Raw genomic sequence first — 20,098 nt, 5'->3', positions numbered from 1 at the left:
CGCAAAACGAAATTTTGCGACGAAATAAAGCGATGGGCTAATTCCGTCGCAAGTTCTATATTTGCGACGTGATTCGTTATTTGCGACGGATTTGTCCGTCGCTATGGAAGCTTTTCTTTGTAGTGATTGTTGCTTTGATGATAAGATGACAAAAGTACATTGTATATATCGATTTGCGATAATATGTTTATATTAATTCTCTTAGTATAATTACTTCCTGAATCTGAGTTGATTAAGGAGAAAGTTGATATTGTTCCAGTGTGGGCAAGATTATCTGGTATACCCTTGAGATTTTGGGGGGCTTGTTTGCCTAAGATAGCTGGATTGGTGGGGAATTTTATTCGTATGGATGATGCTACTAAGGATAAGATTTGTCTGAGTTATGCAAGAGTTATGGTTGAAGTGCCTTTTAACCAGAAGCTTGTTGATAAAGTTAGGTTTTTGGATGAGTCTGGGCATGTGGTTGTTGTTAATGTGGAGTATGAGTGGAATCCTATCTCATGTTCTAGCTGTAATGGGATAGGGCATGACATGTCCCAGTGCAGGAAACCTAAGATTCAGAGGTGTAAAGTGCAGCAACCCAAACCCAAGCCTAAACAAATTTGGAGTCCTGTACAGAAAGCTCAACCTGCTGAGACTTCTGAGCCCCCTCTTGCCTTTACTCCTAAAGTGTTCCCCCCCTTGTCAATGGTGAGGTCCACTCCTACTGTAAAAGCTAAACCTGCAAAACAAATTATGTGGGTCAGTAGACAGGATAATATGGTGGGAGTAAGGCTCTCTGGTAAGTTCAGTCAGTAGACTTATCTGGATGCTTTGAATGGTTCTGCTACACCTAGACTCAGGGTAGAGAACAGTGGTAAGGACCCTCCTCATCAAGTTAATCATGTATAGCTTTGGATTTTGGAATGTCAGGGGTCTCAATGACCTGAATAAACAGAAGATTGTTAAGTGGTTCATGCATAATAATGGTGTAGGTCTTTTTGGTTTATTAGAAACTAAACTTAAACCTAGTAATTTACTGAATAAGGCAACTACAATTTGTGATGGCTGGAGCATATCGACCAACTGTAGTTGGCATAAAGGGGGTAGGATTTGGTTGCTCTGGAATCCTACTTGTTTTGATGTGCAATTTCTGAACTATGGCTCTCAGTATATCCATATGTTGGTTCAATCCAAAGTGGATAACAAGAAATTTCTACTGACTGTGATTTATGCTTTTAATGACCTGATGGAGAGAACTATTCTTTGGAAGTTTCTGAAAGAAACAGCTTCTACTTGCACTATGCCTTGGTTGTGGGTAGGAGATTTTAATACTGTTTTATCTCCAATTGAAAGATTAGGGGGTAACACTACAGATGCAGAGATGGAACACTTCCAGGAATGTGTCTCTTTATGTGAAATGGAGGATATTAAGGCTACTGGGGCATTGTTTACCTGGTCTAACAAGCAAGCACCTACTGACAGAGTTTATAGTATACTGGATAGGGCAATGGGAAATCCTTAATGGATGAGTCATTATGGAGAGTACATAGCCCATTTCCATCCTGAGGGTATGTTTGATCACTGTCCATGCACAATTGTAGACAGGAAAGTTGAATTCAATGGGAAAAAATCCTTCAAGTACTTTAATATGTGGGGAGCTTCTGAGCATTTCAGTGCTAGTGTGGATGGTGTGTGGAAGCAGTCATATAGAGGGACTAAAATGTTTAATGTGGTGAAGAAATTGAAGGCTCTTAAACCTGTTCTTAAGAATTTAAATAAAAATTGTTTTTCTGATATTGAAAACAGTACTAACATTGCTGGTACTGTACTACAACAAATTCAAAAGAAGTTGGTTGAGTCTCCTAGGGATTTGGACCTGATTCAGCAAGAGTATGACCTGGCTAATGAACTCAAGGATCTTACTTTGGCCAGGGATAGCTTCCTTTCTCAGAAAGCAAAAATTCAGTGGTCAATTTCAGGGGACCTCAACACTTCCTATTTTCACCAAGTTATGAAGAAGAGAGTGATGCTGAATAAGGTAATGCAGATAGAAGATATGAATGGTAATGTTTGTACCACTGGTGATACTATACAAAAGGCTTTTCTAGATTATTATCAGAACTTGCTAGGCTCTCACACTGATACAGTGGCAGTCGAGCATTATGTAGTCACCAGGGGACCTTGCTGTACAGCAGCACACTGGAACATTTTAGACACTCCCATCACTGTTGAGGAGGTCAAGAAGAGCATTTTCAGTATACCTAAGGACAAATCACCAGGTCCAGATGGTTATACTAGCCAATTTTATAGAGATGCATGGGATATTGTGGGTGATGAAGTGTGTGATGCTGTTAGAAATTTTTTTGATACTGGTAAGCTACTAACTCAGATCAATGCTACAACAATTACACTCATTCCTAAGATGGACATGCCTACCAATGTGAAGCACTTTCGTCCAATCTCTTGATGCAATGTTCTTTACAAAGCTATCTCAAAGATCATGTGCAATAGGTTGGCTGTTATACTTCCACATTATTAGTAAGAACCAAGGGGCATTTGTTAAAGGTCGAAGTATTCTGGAGAATATTCTGATTTGCCAAGACCTGGTAAGGCCCTATAATAGAAGTATGGTGTCCCCTAGGTGCTTATTCAAATTAGATTTGCAAAAAGCTTATGACTCAATTGAATGACAATTTGTGGAACAAATGTTGGATGCTTTGAATTTTCCTAGCAAGTTTTAGAATTGGGTGATGTGTTGCATTTCTTCTCCTACTTACTCTTTAAGTTTGAATGGTGCACATTTTGGATATTTTGAGGGAAAGAGGGGGCTTAGACAGGGTGACCCTATTTCCCCCCTTATCTTCTGTGTTTGTATGGAGTACTTATCAAGGATACTGGATTATGCTACTAATAGATGGTTCTTTAGATACCATCCTCTTTGTAAAAGCTTGAAGCCGACTCACCTACTTTTTGCTGACGACCTCCTTATGTTTTGTAAAGGGGATGTGCAATCTATTATGCTACTTCTTAGGGCTTTATCTACCTTCTCTGCCTCCTCTGGACTGAGGGATAATACTTCAAAATCTGAAGTTGTGTTCAATGGTGTAGCTGCTTCCCTCAAGTTGGATATTATTCAAGTCTCAGGTTTTCAGGAAGGCTCTTTGCCTTTCAAATACCTGGTATTCCAAAGGCAGGCGAGTGAGATTAAAAAGAAGTGACTGCAAGGTTTTGATTGAGAAAATTGTTTGCAGAATCAGGGGAATTGGAGCTAGAAAGTTAAGCTATGCAGGCAGACTTATTCTTATTAACTCAGTTCTTAACACTTTGCATAATTACTGGGCCTCAATATTTCTGATTCCTAAAGGAGTTATCAGTAGGATTGAAATGATTTGCAGGAATTTCTTATGGGCTGGTGATGCTGAGTATCAAAGGGTTCCTCTTGTAGCATGGAAGAAAGTCTGCTGCAGCAAGAAGGAAGGTGGTTTAGGTGTGAAAGATGCTAGGGTGTGGAATATTGCAACAGTGGGTAAACTTGTCAATTGGATCTATACTAAAGCTGATCGTCTATGGGTTCTATAGATTGACCATGTGTATATGAAAGGGACAGATTGGAACAGTTATCAACCTCCTCCAGATTCAAACTGGAACTGGAGGAATATCTGTAAGGTAAGGACTATGCTAGCTGCTGGTTTTCAGGGCACTCAATGGTTAACAAGTCCCAATGGTTATACTGTCACTTCTGGTTACCAGTGGATGCAGGGAACACACCCCCTATCCCCTGGTATAAGGATGTTTGGGATGGCTGGGCTACTCCTAAGCATTCTCTCATAGGCTGGCTTATCAAACATGAAGCATTGAACACAAGAGCTAAGCTGTTTTCTTTAGGCCTGTGTAATACTAACAGATGTGTTCTTTGTGAGAAGGAAGAACAAGGGCATGTCCATCTCTTTGGGAGCTGTGATTATAGCTCCAAGGTTGTTGTCGTGCTAGAGGATTGGTTACATATTAATTTGAGCATTGTCACTGGTATATCTAAGACAGAAGAAGGTTTATAGAGTGATCAGACTGGCTTGCTGGTATGCAGTCTGGATGGAGAGAAACAATTGTCGTGTTGATCTTAAACTGAGAAGACCTGATATTGTTGCAGACGAGATAAAAGCTACAGTGAAGGCAAGGCTAATACAAGTTGTTACTCGGCCTGTTTTAGTAGGGGATAAGGATTTTCTTGTAAGCTTAGGACTTAATATGTGATGTTTTTTTTAAAGCCTAGTTTTATTATCCAAAGTGGACTACATGTAATTCTGATTATTTCATTAATCAAAGCTCACATTTCACCAAAAAAAAAACATAATACTAATGAGTAGAATATCTTTTTTACTTTTAATTTTTAATGTGAGAATGGATGTTTTATCTATATATCCACCTTATTTAAATTATTTTTATTTAATTAAACGTTACAATAGTTAAGAGAAAATGAGTGAAGAATATTTTATGTCTTAAATATCATCATTATTTCCAAACTAAAAAAAAGGTATATAAACTATGTTTAATACTACTTATTAGTTTTTTAATTAATACGGAGTATTATCATTTTAATAAAGTTGACTAACAAAAATATCAAATTTGACGTTGAACAAAAATGATATCATTTGGTTACAAAAGTAATGAGAATGAGAATAACAAAATAATACGAGTAGGTTACAATAAAAAAAAATACAATACTAATCAATGACGTAAAATCGTAAATAACTGAATATCAAGCTACTACAGAAAGTGGTAAAAAAAATTTACGCCAACAAATTAATGAAAAGTTAGAGCTCAACTCTTACACTTTCACAATATGTTATCTCCTATTGAATAAACCATGCCCTATCCTTTCAATTTCCCTATCATAATATTGCAATAATTAGAACCTTATACAAATGCTTTGTGTGTCTTTCCATCTTTTCTAACTTATAATTCTTTCATTAATTTACCATAAATTCAAATTCATCATCCTCTTTAAAAGCCCAATCTTTTACTTTCATAAAATATGAGTATATTGGTATGAGATATCGTGGAGGGTCTCATGTGTCAACTTTATTTTTGTTATCGATTCATAGAAACGACTCAACTTCTTGCTCAGTAAAACATACCTAAAATATGAACGGCTAAAATAATTATAGAGATAGACCACGAATAAAAAATGAAAAAATCATCAAAAAACTAAAAAGGAAAATGCATGAACGATCCTTAAACCGAACCCGTGAATTTCACGGGTCACAAAACTAGTTTGTATTTATAAAGTTCCTTTAATTTTTTTAATCTGTAATATTTAAATTCACTCAATTAATAGAAACTGGGTTTATGTGAATTTATTTAACGATAATTGGTCGTCATTAGATCGTGTTCACAGTTTGCTATTTCGCTTTTCAAAAATATACGAAAGTTATGGTTAAGTTGTAATGTTACTTACCTATTGAAGATGCGTTTGTGATCAGATTTTGGCTAAATGAATACCCATATATCTTTTTGAAGATAAAAATGGAATTAATGGGATTAATGAATAGAGCATCTTCGCTAAGACACATAATGAAGTTTGGTTAACTTCGCCGAGTGATACAATGAAGTTTGGTTAACGATATTATGCGTAATACCCCCCCCCCCAAAAAAAAAAAAAAACTGGAGCATGGAGATTCAGAATGCCCGGTTGCGAAGAAGATAGTCGAATTGACCAACTCCCAAAGACTTCGTAAAAATATCAGCTAATTGTTCAGTCGTAGGAACATGAAACGGTTGAATAAGACCCTCCGTTATAGCATCCCAGACAAAGTGACAATCAATTTCGATATGGTTCGTTCGTTCGTGAAAGACGGGATTTTGAGCAAGATGAACAACCGAGTGATTCTCGCATGACAGGAGTATAGGAAGAGAAAAAGGGACATCCAGACTCGTGAGTAACCCTTTGAGCCATTTGAGCTCACACACAACAACGGCCATTGATCAATATTCGGCTTCAGTAGAAGAGAGCGATACCGTGTGTTGCTTTTTAGTTTTCCAAGACACAGGAGAGCTCCCAAGAAACACGAACCATCCCGTTACAGAATGACGAGTTAAGGAACAAGTACCCCAATCGGAATTACACCAGCCGGACACCGTAAAATCACTGTCAGATCGCAGTAAAATGCCTTGACCCGGACTCCCTTTGAGGTAACGAACCACACGAAGGGCGGCCTCCATATGAACTTGTCGTGGTTGATGAATAAATTGGGACAAGACATGAACGACAAAGGATAAATCAGGACGAGTGACGGCAAGGTAGACTAAGCGTCGATATCATTCACGCGCATCAAGAAGAGGCTTGACATCCGTTTGAAGTTGATGGTTGACCTCCATGGGTGTGGTTGCCGGCTATGCACCCAAGAGGCCTATTTTTGTGATGATATCGAGTGTATATTTCCGTTGATTTAGGAAAATTCCTTCGGCATTGCGGGCAACCTCAAGACCAAGAAAGTATTTTAACGGACCGAGATCCTTCATATGAAAGCAGCGCTGTAAATAGTATTTAAAAATAGAGATGGTAGAGGAATAATTCCCGGCAATAACAAGATCGTCCACATAAATAAGGACATGTAACCGGACAACATCACTTGAGTATAAAAATAGCAAATAATCCGAATAAGATTGAGAGAAACATATTTACGCAACACACCAGCCAATTTAGAGAACCACCAGCGAGGAGCTTGGCGGAGGCCATACAGAGACTTCTTTAATCGACAAACTTTGCCTTTATGTCCATGGCTGAAATTGGGAGGGAGCTTCATATAAACTTCTTCCATCAAATCTCCATGTAGAAAGGCATATGGACATCCATTTGGTGTAATTCCCACCTTTTTACAGCAGCGACAGCAAGAAAAGTACGGATAGTGACCATCTTAACAGCAGAAGCGAAGATTTCGCCGTAGTCAAGACCTTCCACTTGATGATTACCAAAAACAACAAGGCGAGCTTTAAGTCGCTTAACCGATCCATCGGACTTGTATTTTATTTTATAAACCCAATGGCAACCAAGAGCCTTCTTATCTGGAGGAAAGTCGATCAAATCCCAAGTGCCATTATTCTCGAGGGCATTAATTTCATCCTGCATAGCCTTAGACCACCCGTCATCTTGAATGGCGACTTTGAAAGACGGTGGCTCAAGACCTGCAGTTATAGATGCGAGAAAATTTTTATGGCGAGGGGAAAAATAGGTACAATTAACATAATTTGCTATGGAATAGGGAGTACCTGAAGGCAATGACAGAGAGGGCGGTGAGCCGGGCTGAGATGGACTATTAGCAGTATCAAGGACATAATCCTGCAGTCAGGAATTAGGGAATTTAATCCGATGTCCACGGCCAAGCATAGGAGGCACAGTATCATTGCTTAAGCTGTCGGAAACAGAGGACTTGGTGGAAGGCGTGTGTGACACAAAGGACTCGGTTGCAGGACCAGGTTCAGATGTTGGAGGCTCGGTGGAGGGCTCGACAGTAGTCTTGACTGAAGGCTCATATTCGGGCTCGACAGGGTAATTATCGAGAAAAGAGAGACCATCAGGCGAGCTTGAAACAGTATCAAGAGGAAATTGATCCTCATAAAAAATAACATCACGAGAAATGATAAATGTTTCCGTCTCAAGATCATAAACTTTCTAGCCCTTTGTATTATGAGGATACCCCAGAAAAATGCATCTATGACTCCTTGGTGCAAATTTGTCGCCACTAGTTTTTTGGTTATGAACAAAACATAAACAACCAAAGACCCGTAAATTCGTATAAGACGGTGGCACGCCCAATAGTACTTCATATGGCGTTTTATGAGCAAGTAAAGTAGACGGTGTGCGATTAATTAAATAAGCAGCTGTGTGTATACATTCGCCCCAAAGCTTCATAGGAAGGTTACCTTGAAAAAGCAAGGCCCGAGCAACATTGAGTATATAGCGATGCTTACGTTCAACACGCCCATTTTGTTGAGGCGTGCCCACACAAGACTTTTGGAAATGTATGCCATTTTTGAAAAAATATCCCGCCATACGATTGAATTCATTGCCATTATCACTACGCACCATCTTAACCTACTTAGAAAACTGTGTTTGTACCATTGTTAATATTGGGCCAAGAATTGTCCTACCTGATCAGACAAAAGTCAGGCAAATAAATACCAAGCATATCCTGAACAGAAGTAACTCAATACAAAGCATACTATACCCAGGCAGGTGCCAACCAGGAGGGAAAGACAGGTCAGGCCATCTATCCAGGCCAGACTTGAAGGAACAACTCACCAGCCGTATGTTGGGCACTACTAAAACAAGTCAGGGAACAACTAAAGCACAACTAAAACCTAGAGAAATGGTTCCTACTTTAAAGGAAGACCTATTCAACAAAATATACGAAGAATATGGAGCAGCTGACTGAGCAAAGATAGCGGCATGCAGATTATAGAGTCAAACAACCACCTCCGGGTAAATAGAACACGAGGCCTATTACCTAGGAACATCCAAAACAAACATGAAAGAGCCGTTATTTGCAAGATATAAAGAGCAAAGCAAAAGAAAGAAGGGGCATCATCTATTATTCACTCAATCTTACTCTCTTTTTATAATTGTAATCACCTTGAGCATATTTACTAAGCACTTATACTCTACTTCTAGCCTGACATACATATTCCCTGTCAGGATACGTTAAAAGATAATAACAATCTCTCCTGGCTTGGTGCCCGTGGTTTTTTCCCTTATTCCCAGGGTTTTCCACGTACAAATCTCTGTCTTTCACTTTATTATTCATTGTTTAAGTTATTCATCGTACTAGTCAGGCATAATTATTTGAGTTAGATTGCCCTGCAATTAAATCCCTGCCAAGACTTTATCTCCGTGTGAAATCTTGCTAAAATAATTGGCGCCCACCTTTGGGCATCTAGCTCAAAAATAATCAAAACCTAATCCCAAACAACACAAAAACTCTCCTAAAAAATGATTGGAGACAATATAGAACAACAACTCGCTGCCGCCAAACAACAACTACTGGAAATGGAGCAACTGAAGCAAAAGATGGCCCAGGCTGAAGCTGATGTCCAGAAACTGAAAGAATCAGAGTCCAATATGAAGCAAAAGCTAGGAGATAAAGCTTCATGCTCAAAATGGAAGATTCAGCCTGGAACACCATTTTCTTCAATCATCAGGAATATTGATTTCTCCAACTTTAGTACTCCAACTCCATCAAAAACCAAATCAGGGGATCTTGATTCAGACTCAGAAGAAACCCCAAATGAAGAGACCACCCCAGATCAAACTAATGTAGCCATAATGATGGCCATGGTCCAGAAGATCCGGAAATTCCATGAGAAATTTTAGAAGATCCGTGGAGTGCCTGCAAGTATTGAGGAAGCCAACCCTGAAAGCTATGTTGACTCTCCCTTCGTGCATGAGATAGCTAAAATAGATCTGCCTAAAAATTTTGTGGTACCATTAATGAGAACCTATGATGGAACTACAGATACTGAAAACCATGTAGCCTACTACAAACAGAGAATGTTGGCAGCCTCTATACCCAGTGAGCTACGACAAGTATGTATGTGCAAAGGCTTTGGAACAACCCTGACCGGGCCTGCCCTTCAATGGTACATAAACCTGCCAAATGGAAGCATCAAGTCCTTGCAGATCTAATAAACTCGTTCAACCACCAGTTTGCAAGTAGCAGGGAGCTCGAAAAGAGATCCAGTGACCTTTACAGAATCAAGCAAAAGCCAGGCGAGACAATCAAGGCATTCCTGACCAGATTCAACAAAGAGAAGGTCTCAATCCCCAGATGTGATGTTGGAACAGCCGTGTAAGCTTTTAGGCAGGGGCTACCACTGGATATCGATTTCTATGACGAGCTAACTGTAATACTACGGTTTTATATGTCTTTGGGTACTCTATCGAGTGGGGCTTACTCTGTCGAGTAAGTATGTTTGGTTTACGAAACAGTGTTCTGCTGAAGGGTACTCGATCGAGTAAGTCGGTTATGCGGGTTGTTTTAGCCGGGTTTTGTTAGTAACACGTGATTAATATATAAAGCCTTCCGTCACCTTCTTTGTCACTTTTCACCTTTTCTAAAACCTTTCAAAAAGAAAACAAGTTCGTTGCTCTCTTTCGTCGCGTTGCTATCAAATCCCAAAGGCTAGGGTGGTCAGATCGTCATGTTCTTTACGCCGTTGAGTTCGTCGTGTCGAGGGTAAGATCCTTGTATAGTTTTTATATTGTTTCCTTGATTTGGTTTAAAACCTTAATTGGGTAGATCAGGGGTTTGGGAGTATATTGTTGTAATAGATGGTTATTGTATGATTGTATGTTTGATATAAGGTGATTTTGTTGAAGAACGATTTTTGATTAGCAAACTGTGACGATCTTGGTGATTGTTTTTCCATGTAGGGTTTCCCTACTTGGTTATTGATTACATAGTGTTGTTGATGGTTGTTTATTGATACGTGCATTTTACATAGTCTTTTTAGCCTATTTTATGCACGTATTTCTATGCTTTTATCGTGGTTTTATGCTACGAAATGCCCCGAATATGCTACTTTGGTGTATTTTGTCTTAATTACAGGAATGCACCAGAAAGTAGCGAAATCGAGCTATTTACCGTCCATTTAGCATGCATTTGGAGGAAGAGATGATTCGGAGCGGAAATATAGCTGTCTTGGGATGCGTGAAGGTGTTTCGGGAGCTAAAAGGACAAGTCAAGGCGAACTAACGAGAATTGTAGCTGCTGAAGTCAAGACCCACCTGATCGAGTGATTTATTACTCGATCGAGTGGTTTTAGGTGCAATAAATAGTCGATCGAGTTGCTTCCTTAGTCGATCGACCAGTCCCTTATGTGTAATCAGTCGATCGAGCACTATAAATGGTCGATCGAGCTGTTTTCTGGCTGATTTCGCTCGATCGAGTGATTTCTCTACTCGATCGAGTGGATTATGCTGCGGGCTGGGCTTTTTAAGCTTTAATTCGTTAATTAGGTTTAATCCTACTCCTAATTTCTTATAAATAGGAGTAAAGGGTGTCATTTGTAATCATCCAGTAATCCAACAATCCGGGAAGGATCACGTTACTCCTTTTCCCTTCCTTAAACACTGTTACTTTTTATTTCTTCCGGATCCCTTAATCTAGTAATTCTTCTTCCCTTTTAATGTTTATTGTTATTATTTATTTTATTCTTGCTTCCCCCATTCCCATGAGTAGCTAGTTCCCTTAGTATGTTAGGATTAGGGAAGCCGTGGTAGCAATGCTTTAATTGTATTAAATAGATTAGACCTGCGATAGGAATTGTATTAGGCAATTTAATTGTTATCTGGTCGAATGTATGCATGCAGGAGACCCATAATTCTAGTTAACCCCGACCTAGATCGAAAGATTGGAAGGGAAGGCTTGCTTAGTTACAATAGGGTATTGCAGTGAGGGCGAAAGTTAAGCTGTTTACGCTCTAGGGCGGTTTAAGGACCGAAAGGTGACGACCATAGCTCTTCTTATCAATAGTCTAATCGCCTTAGTATTCCTGATAGTATAAGATCTGATAGCTTCCACGGTAGACCGACCCCTAGCATACTTCCTTTCTCTTATTGTTAATTCCCTTTATCCTTTTCCTCTTGCCTTTAGCCTTAGTAGTTTAGTTAAAATCAATTCAACCCCCATCGTGACATTAGACAGATAAATAGACAAATAGATAGTACACCGCCTCCCTGTGGAGATCGACCCTACTTACCGCTGACTTCTGTTAGTTGTACTTAGGTATTTTATTTTTGGTGTAGAAACGACCGCATCAAATTTTGGCGCCGTTGCCGGGGAGGCAATCTATTTATTTATTTGTTTAATTCTATCTGTTTTTAGCCTCAGGGGATTCTTCCCTTGAGGCCGTTTTAATCTTTTGTTTAGTGCTGTTTTGATAGGCCTTACAGGTACTACCTAGACAGTTCTAGGTGAAAGACAGTCAAAGGGAAGGCTTGAGTACCTTTGACCCATCACCGATGTCCCATTATATGGAACAAAGGTGATCTACTACGGAGATGTGGTTCTGCGAGCACAATGCAAATGTAGTTGTGCCGCCACATCCGCCATATCAATGGCCGCCGCAACAAGATCCTCCTGATATACAAGAAGAAGAGATTGCGGAGCTGAAATCCTTACTGCAGACACTTGCATCTCAATTGCAAGATCGTGACCGAGAGAGGCAAGATCATGATAGACGCACTTCTTCGCAACTTGAAAAGCTCGAAACTGACATTGCTCAGTTAGCAGCTGCGATACAAGAAGAAGAGGTTGCAGAACTGAGGTCTTTAATGGAGATACTTGCATCTCAAATACAGAATTATGATCGAGTGAGGCAAGAGAGTGATAGACGTGCGGATGCTCAAATCATTGAGCTGGAGTCTAAAATTGCTCAGTTAACAGCTGAGTCGGATAATTGGCAACCAGAAGAGGTATACCTTGCTGAGAACGGTTTTCCCCATGAAAAAACCGTGTTGCCCAATGCTGAGGATGACTTTTATGACTCGGACGACGAGCTTCTATCACATTTCATTGCCCCACACGAGGATTTCAGCGCTGTAAAAGAGGAATCACTCGATCGAGTGACTTATATTAGTCGATCGAGTGATTTGCCAGGAGAAAATGCTCGATCGAGTGATAGCATTGCTCGATCGAGTGGAATTCAGGAGGAAGTTGGTCGATCGAGCGAGTACTTTGCTCGATCGACTGATTTGGCCATTGGGAGCTTAACTCCGTCACTTGGGTTCATATTGGATGACGAGTTTGACAATGATGAAGACTACGGTGAACCTCCCCTATTCACAGCCGAGTCGGATACACTTGAAGCTGCGACCTACGGGGCAGACTCCACTGAGGAGGTTGATGAAGAAGCAGTTGAGACGGTAATTGCTCCTAGCACGGATGAGGTATCACATTCTTTTATCTGTGATTCCGTAGTTGAGAGCAACCAACCTGAGGTAGTAAACGGTAATTTTATTATTGTTTGTATATTACCTCGTCTGATTCACGCATGTCCTTTTAATGCTTTACCCCCTCCCATGTGGACATATAATTTAACTGATTTTCACCGTACATGTCATCTCAAAATTGCTAATTTGAATTTAACCCATAATGTATTGACGATTGCTCCCGCGCTCCTTTATTTTGTGGATAAATTTAGGAGCGCCCATAGGAAATTTGTTCGGCTTAAAAAGTTAAACATTTTTATTTCCTATTTTGTTATTCCACTTTGGTGCTACTTATGCTTTTGTGTAGCACATGCGCAGCTATTTGACAGGTTGCTGCGCGCTTTGAGCTGTTTTGATTGTATTTAGTTTGAGTGGTTCGAAGAAAAAGAAGGTCGAGCTGGGACCTGACTGAAGCTAGCGCTACCCGGGAGGCAACCCGGAGATTTTATTTTGTTTTTATTCAATTTCAGTTTAATAAATGGTTTTTATACCATAGGCTATCTCAGTAAGCTTGTTTTTGTTAGTTTGCGGCTGTTTACATTACGTTTTGCAGGAATTACATTAAGGATCACTCGATCGAGTAGTTTTTCTACTCGATCGAGAACTGTAGCTGATGTATTCACTCGATCGAGTAGACCTTCCTCTCGATCGACCCCCTGCAGAACTGGAACTACTCGATCGACCACACCACAAGTCGATCGAGCAGTCTTGAGCGCCCATGCTACTCGATCGACCACTGTTGGACGGACATCGAGTATATTTGACTTGGATTAGCTTCCTGAGACGGTTTTCCGGGCCCTTAGCAACCTCCCATTTCATGGTCGGTTTGGGGAGGTCCCCTTATTCGCGCATTTTGTGAGTTTTCCGCTTTTTACTCTCTCTTTCTCCTTTAGTTTGCATTTCCTTTCCATGTTTTGGTACAATGGGGGCATTGTACGGTTTGGTTTGGGGAGGTTATGCATCCATATCTGTGTCTGCATATTGTTTTATTTGCATTTCAAGAATCACGTTTAATTTCTGTTTGCATTGTTATTTATTTCATAAAAATTCAATAAAAATTTGAAAAAATGTTAAAAATTCAAAAAAATTTCTCGTTTATTTTTGCATATAGGTTGAGTCGGAACGGTAGATTTCCATGATGATATTGCTCTATAACTGTCTTTTTGCTTAAGCCTTGCATTAAACTATTATCTTATTAGCTTTGTCCTTTGCATAATCTACGAGTTTATGTTTAAATTTAGCTGAACGAATAGACTTGACCTGAAATTTTGGCAACCTACTTATAATTTCTAAGATTTAGAGCCTTATAAACTGGTGTCATTTATGACCAGTTTCATGTAGGATTGTGAGTAGTTACTCCTTGCATAACATGTATCATCAATTTGCACATATATGAAATTCAATTGCTTTTTGCCGTCATACATTCGGGTTAGTGGTTGGTGTCACATGCAGGGAGGTGCTTACATTTTCCCTTTCTTTCATTTTTACCCATTTAACTCCACATTAGCCAAATTTGCCAGTTGACCCTTTAGCTACATCCAAATTTAGCCTGCCTTGTCAAGCTAGTTTAGATTGTTGTTTTGCGGTATATATTTCATTGTATCAAGTTTGGCGCATATTCTATTGAATCGGAGTTGGTAGTCTATGAAGAAAGGGAGGATGTTGAAAAAAGAATTCAAAAAAAAAAACGAAAAAAAAACGTGATGAAAAAAAGAATCGAAAAAAAAAGAGAATTCAGAAAAGAAAAGAAGAAACCGAGAAAAATGAAAAAAAGAAAGAAGAAAAATTATGAAAAAAAAAAGATGTTGTTAGTTGACGGTTTCTGCTCCTATGTTCTATCTTACATCATATGAGGAGTATGTTCAGTTTGGTTTGGTGAGTTTTATGCCAAATGAAGGGCATTGTGCTTATTCTATAATTGCGTAAGAATGGATGTTGATATATGGTTTTGTTTAGGTACTAGCTTGATCACCTATACCTCCACATTCCCATAATTGTTTTGCCTTTTCTTACCCATTGCCTCACTTTACCATATTTTTGTAAGCCCTCGGCTGTGACAGGACCTTGTTTGGTTGGAATGTGTGTACGGTAGTTAGAATTGTCTATCATATTAGCTGCATGCATGTTTATGTGGGTCGTAGTTTAGGTGAGCGACTATTTTTCTTTCTCTCTTACATATATATGCTTACCCTTTGCTTCATGAGAGAAAGAGTGACCCGTGAGAGTCCATTATTAAAGGTCTTGCAAGGTCGACGGTTCAGCTTTATTTATAAACATCCTATAACTCGTTTGCATTTGACTGTCTTGCTTTAAGTGTTAGTTTGCTTGCATTAAATTGGCTTAAGTGGGCATTTGTAGCTGGCTCTGAGTTATCTTTTTCCGTTCCTTTAGTTGCATTTGAGTTTACTCGAGGACGAGTAAAGGTTTGGTTTGGGGAGATTTGATACGTGCATTTTACATAGTCTTTTTAGCCTATTTTATGCACGTATTTCTATGCTTTTATCGTGGTTTTATGCTACGAAATGCCCCGAATATGCTACTTTGGTGTATTTTGTCTTAATTACAGGAATGCACCAGAAAGTAGCGAAATCGAGCTATTTACCGTCCATTTAGCATGCATTTGGAGGAAGAGATGATTCGGAGCGGAAATATAGTCATCTTCTTGGGATGCGTGAAGGTGTTTCGGGAGCTAAAAGGACAAGTCAAGGCGAACTAACGAGAATTGTAGTCATTGAAGTCAAGACCCACCTGATCGAGTGATTTATTACTCGATCGAGTGGTTTTAGGTGCAATAAATAGTCGATCGAGTTGCTTCCTTAGTCGATCGACCAGTCCCTTATGTGTAATCGATCGATCGAGCACTATAAATGGTCGATCGAAATTTTTCTGGCGATTTCGCTCGATCGAGTGATTTCTCTACTCGATCGAGTGGATTATGCTTTTGGTCTGGGCTTTTTAAGCTTTAATTCGTTAATTAGGTTTAATCCTACTCCTAATTTCTTATAAATAGGAGTAAAGGGTGTCATTTGTAATCATCCAAAGAATCCAACAATCCGGGAAGGATCACGTTACTCCTTTTCCCTTCCTTAAACACTGTTACTTTTTATTTCTTCCGGATCCCTTAATCTAGTAATTCTTCTTCCCTTTTAATGTTTATTGTTATTATTTATTTTATTCTTGCTTCCCCCATTCCCATGAGTAGCTAGTTCCCTTAGTATGTTAGGATTAGGGAAGCCGTGGTAGCAATGCTTTAATTGTATTAAATAGATTAGACCTGCGATAGGAATTGTATTAGGCAATTTAATTGTTATCTGGTCGAATGTATGCATGCAGGAGACCCATAATTCTAGTTAACCCCGACCTAGATCGAAAGATTGGAAGGGAAGGCTTGCTTAGTTACAATAGGGTATTGCAGTGAGGGCGAAAGTTAAGCTGTTTACGCTCTAGGGCGGTTTAAGGACCGAAAGGTGACGACCATAGCTCTTCTTATCAATAGTCTAATCGCCTTAGTATTCCTGATAGTATAAGATCTGATAGCTTCCACGGTAGACCGACCCCTAGCATACTTCCTTTCTCTTATTGTTAATTCCCTTTATCCTTTTCCTCTTGCCTTTAGCCTTAGTAGTTTAGTTAAAATCAATTCAACCCCCATCGTGACATTAGACAGATAAATAGACAAATAGATAGTACACCGCCTCCCTGTGGAGATCGACCCTACTTACCGCTGACTTCTGTTAGTTGTACTTAGGTATTTTATTTTTGGTACGAAACGACAGTATCATTTATCGTTGTTGATTCATATCGTATTGGAATTGGTAATTGGTAATTGTTGTTGTATAATGTGGTTGGTTGTGATTGTTTTTATGTGGTTCTCAAGGTGCGTCCTCGACTGAGTGGAGTCACTTGTGGGAGTGGCTTCATGCTCTTGATTCGCCCTCTGTGGAATCCGCTACAGAGGGGATGTGCACATTAAGGAACATGGGTTATCGCTCGGATGAGATGAGCGGGGCTTAGGTGGGAATGGCTGCAGTCCCCAATTGGCGGTGTGGAATACTTGTTGCGATGAGTATTCTAGCAGGACTACACACTTTAGTGTGTAGTCAGGTGTGTGGAGTTATGATGGAGATTGGATAATTGTGTATTGTTTCTGTTGTATTATTTTTGTGTAATCAGTAACTGACCCCGTTTAAATGTTTTAAAAACTATGGTGATCCATTCGGGGGTGGTGAGCAGTTGTCTAGCAGGTATACTATGGATGCGCACGGGATTAGCTGGGGATGGAGTCGCCACGAGTCTGATAGTAGTCTTCCGCTGTGTTATCATAATACTTTTGTTACTTTATTTGAGTTAGCATTTTGGAACAGTTGTATTTCCATTTAACAGTTTTGGTTTGGACTTGTATCACTTTAAATTTATTTATTAAAGTACGTTTCGTTATTGTCTATTTGATATACATTGCCACGGGAAACCGAGATGGTAGCATTCCCATGTCTTAAGTGGTCCTGGTAAGGCACTTGGAGTATTGGGGTGTTACAAAGTCGTATCAGAGCGACGATTTTGGAACCTGTAACTAATGAACCCAATGAATCTAGGGAGTCAAAATAAAATGAACCTGGGTAGGAGTTGTTAAGAGCTAATGCAAAGGCTTGGGAAACGTCCTAAAGTCGCAATCTCGCCCTACAACTTTGAACCGATCACTATGGGGTGTCATGGGATCGCTATGTGTTTACTAATGTTCTATTGAATATGTTGGATGATGTGTTGTATGGAAATGTTGGAAAATGATTGTGGTGGAATAGGGAATGTGGTGAAAGAAGATGAAGAGGATATATTATAAAGTGTTGTGAATAAGCATGTTGCATGATAGTTAGTTTACAATGTGGCATTATAGTAACATGTGAATAGAATGTTTGTGTTATATATATATATATATATATATATATATATATATATATATATATATATATATATATATATATATATATATAATTAGGATCAAATGAGTCCACCTCTCTTAGGTGAGTCCATAAGTCCTAATCTTAACCCTTAGATTGTAACAAAATCAAGGGTTGAGATTAAATCTAAAAATAAAGAGGTTATATAAAAGACAATAAAACCTAATTTCTTTCCATTTCGCTGCCTCTCACTTCTCTCTCTTCCTCACTCTTTCTCTCTCCGCCTTTCTCATCCCTCACTCACCAACAACCCTAAACACTAAAACAACCACTCTACCACCACCGAGAACAACCACAACAATGCACGCCACTATAAGACGCCGCTCTCTCCCTCGTCCGTCCTCCCTCGTCGTGGTCGTCCCTTCTCCTCTCCTCAACCGCCGCCACCAGACGCCGCCTTTTTCCCCTTCTCGTTTTTTGTTTTTTTTCTCTTTTTTCAGATCTTAAAAAGTTTGTTGTTGTTGTTGGTGGTTTGTGTTGCGGTGGGTAATGGAGTGGCGGTAGTTCTACCGCCTATTCCCTCCTTTTTTTTAAAGATGTAGGTGGTGTTGTTGGTGGCGAACAGGGAGAGAAGGTGGTGGCCGTGGTCGTAGTCGCGCAGTGGCTGTTTAGCACTGTTGGTCTCCTTTTTTTTTAGATCTAAGCCAAAGGAGTTGTTTTTTGTTGGTGGTGGTTTGAGAAGCCGAGGGTGGTGGGTGTCGATGGTTGGAGGAGTCGTAGGTGGACTCGTTTTTCAGATCTACTAATTTTTTATTTTTTTTTGGTGAAGTCAGGGTGGTGTTGGCGGTTGTTGTTATTATTGTTGGCGGTGGTAGCGACAAAGGAGTTTTTATTGTTGGCGGTGGTGGTGGTTATTGCCTATATATAGAAGGACTCGCACTAAAGTTTCGGCTCCCAAGAATTAAAGTTTTAATCCTTTACCATTAAAGTTTCATTCGAGAAATAACAAATTTTTAGATCATTACATATATATAAACTTTTATATTGAAAATGGCCTAAAAAAAATAAAGTTTCACTCATCACCATTAAAGTTTTACTCGTGTAACATTAAAGTTTCATTCTGTTGGAGCTAGTGTCCTCCACAATTAGTGTGATAACGTGTATAAATCTCTTATCGGTTCACAGGGTATACTTAGTATTTTATCAGTTGATTAACGTTTACTAATAACGGTTGGCTTGCTAGAAGTTTGACGTTATTATCATACTGATGGCGGTGATCAACTGGTCCCTAAAAGTCACACCTAAAGGATGTGTTTGAGAGATGTGATTATATGAAAATATAATCACATTGATGCCTTATATGACTAAAAGGTTAGTCCATGTATTTGACTAAAAGGTTAGTCAATGTGATGATGAGTCGATTATTTAATACAATTAAATAATATCAGCTGAGACGAATTAATTGTTAATTCGTAAATAGAATATAAACCGTTATATTTAATTAATGTATATAATGTTAGCTTAAACGAATTAAGATGTTAATTCGTAATTAAACATAAACGGTTATATTTAATTAGCAAATTATAAATATGCGATATTTATAGTTAATGTATATATTATACGAAATTGTCATAATAAATGATAACAGACCGGTATTAGTAAATTGACTACAAACTGTTGTGTGTGGACTTATTAATACGTGACGACATAAATGACAATTGATAATGATACACATTTTATACAATATGATAACAACCTAAAATAAGAAGATTTTCTCCTTATTTGTTTGGTTGTTACACGATTAAAGGGGAGAAAAATAAGAAAAATATCTTCCCCTCTTTTTCTCCTTTTGGATGGTTATATAGGAGAGGTGGGAGGATCATTTTCTCTCTTGTTTTTTACTCCATACTCTCATCACAAAACCCTAAAAATTATTAGGAATTAGGGTTCTCTTTCTAGCAAGAAAAAGGCATTTCTCGAAGCATCTTGGGTGCAACGATTAGGAGAATATCGATCTCGATATTTGTTCTTAGGCCAAATTTCTAGAACCGGAGGTTAATTCTAATCTCTATTATTTTGTTCATGCATTTCGTTTATGACTCGTAATTTCATATTTCATAATTTCGTTATAATCCGAATTTTTCTTGATGAAATATACCAATATATCTAACAAGTGGTATCAGAGCATAGGCCGCGAAATTATTTTATATGATTTTCATAAATGGATTAAAACAAA

The 20,098-nt window shown here is 38.9% G+C and overlaps 2 protein-coding genes across 2 annotated transcripts; both read left to right on the top strand.

Annotated features, from left to right (window-relative positions):
- Window positions 1-883: 883 nt before the first annotated feature.
- On the top strand, window positions 884-1,504 carry LOC141600911 (uncharacterized). Its single transcript, XM_074421169.1, has one exon. The coding sequence runs from the start codon at window positions 884-886 to the stop codon at window positions 1,502-1,504; it is 621 nt and encodes a 206-aa protein (XP_074277270.1).
- Window positions 1,505-1,507: 3 nt separating this feature from the next.
- On the top strand, window positions 1,508-4,233 carry LOC141600910 (uncharacterized). Its single transcript, XM_074421168.1, has 6 exons — window positions 1,508-2,354; window positions 2,983-3,172; window positions 3,234-3,504; window positions 3,562-3,643; window positions 3,733-4,008; window positions 4,067-4,233. The coding sequence occupies exons 1-6, from the start codon at window positions 1,508-1,510 to the stop codon at window positions 4,231-4,233; spliced, it is 1,833 nt and encodes a 610-aa protein (XP_074277269.1).
- Window positions 4,234-20,098: the final 15,865 nt, after the last annotated feature.

The sequence above is a fragment of the Silene latifolia genome, chromosome 9 (genome assembly GCF_048544455.1).
Source record: "Silene latifolia isolate original U9 population chromosome 9, ASM4854445v1, whole genome shotgun sequence".
NCBI lineage: Eukaryota > Viridiplantae > Streptophyta > Magnoliopsida > Caryophyllales > Caryophyllaceae > Silene > Silene latifolia.
Note: the sequence above shows the minus strand (reverse complement) of the source record. Positions and strands in the feature narration are given on the sequence as shown.

Excerpts from the sequence above, each read along its gene's own strand:
- LOC141600911 (XM_074421169.1), top strand. The coding sequence starts at position 884 with ATGTATAGCTTTGGATTTTGGAATGTCAGGGGTCTCAATGACCTGAAT.
- LOC141600910 (XM_074421168.1), top strand. The coding sequence starts at position 1,508 with ATGAGTCATTATGGAGAGTACATAGCCCATTTCCATCCTGAGGGTATG. Across the intron at positions 3,505-3,561 it reads GGGTGTGGAATATTGCAACA|ATTGACCATGTGTATATGAA; the intron begins GTGGGTAAACTT and ends TGGGTTCTATAG. Across the intron at positions 3,644-3,732 it reads CTGGAACTGGAGGAATATCT|TGGATGCAGGGAACACACCC; the intron begins GTAAGGTAAGGA and ends TCTGGTTACCAG.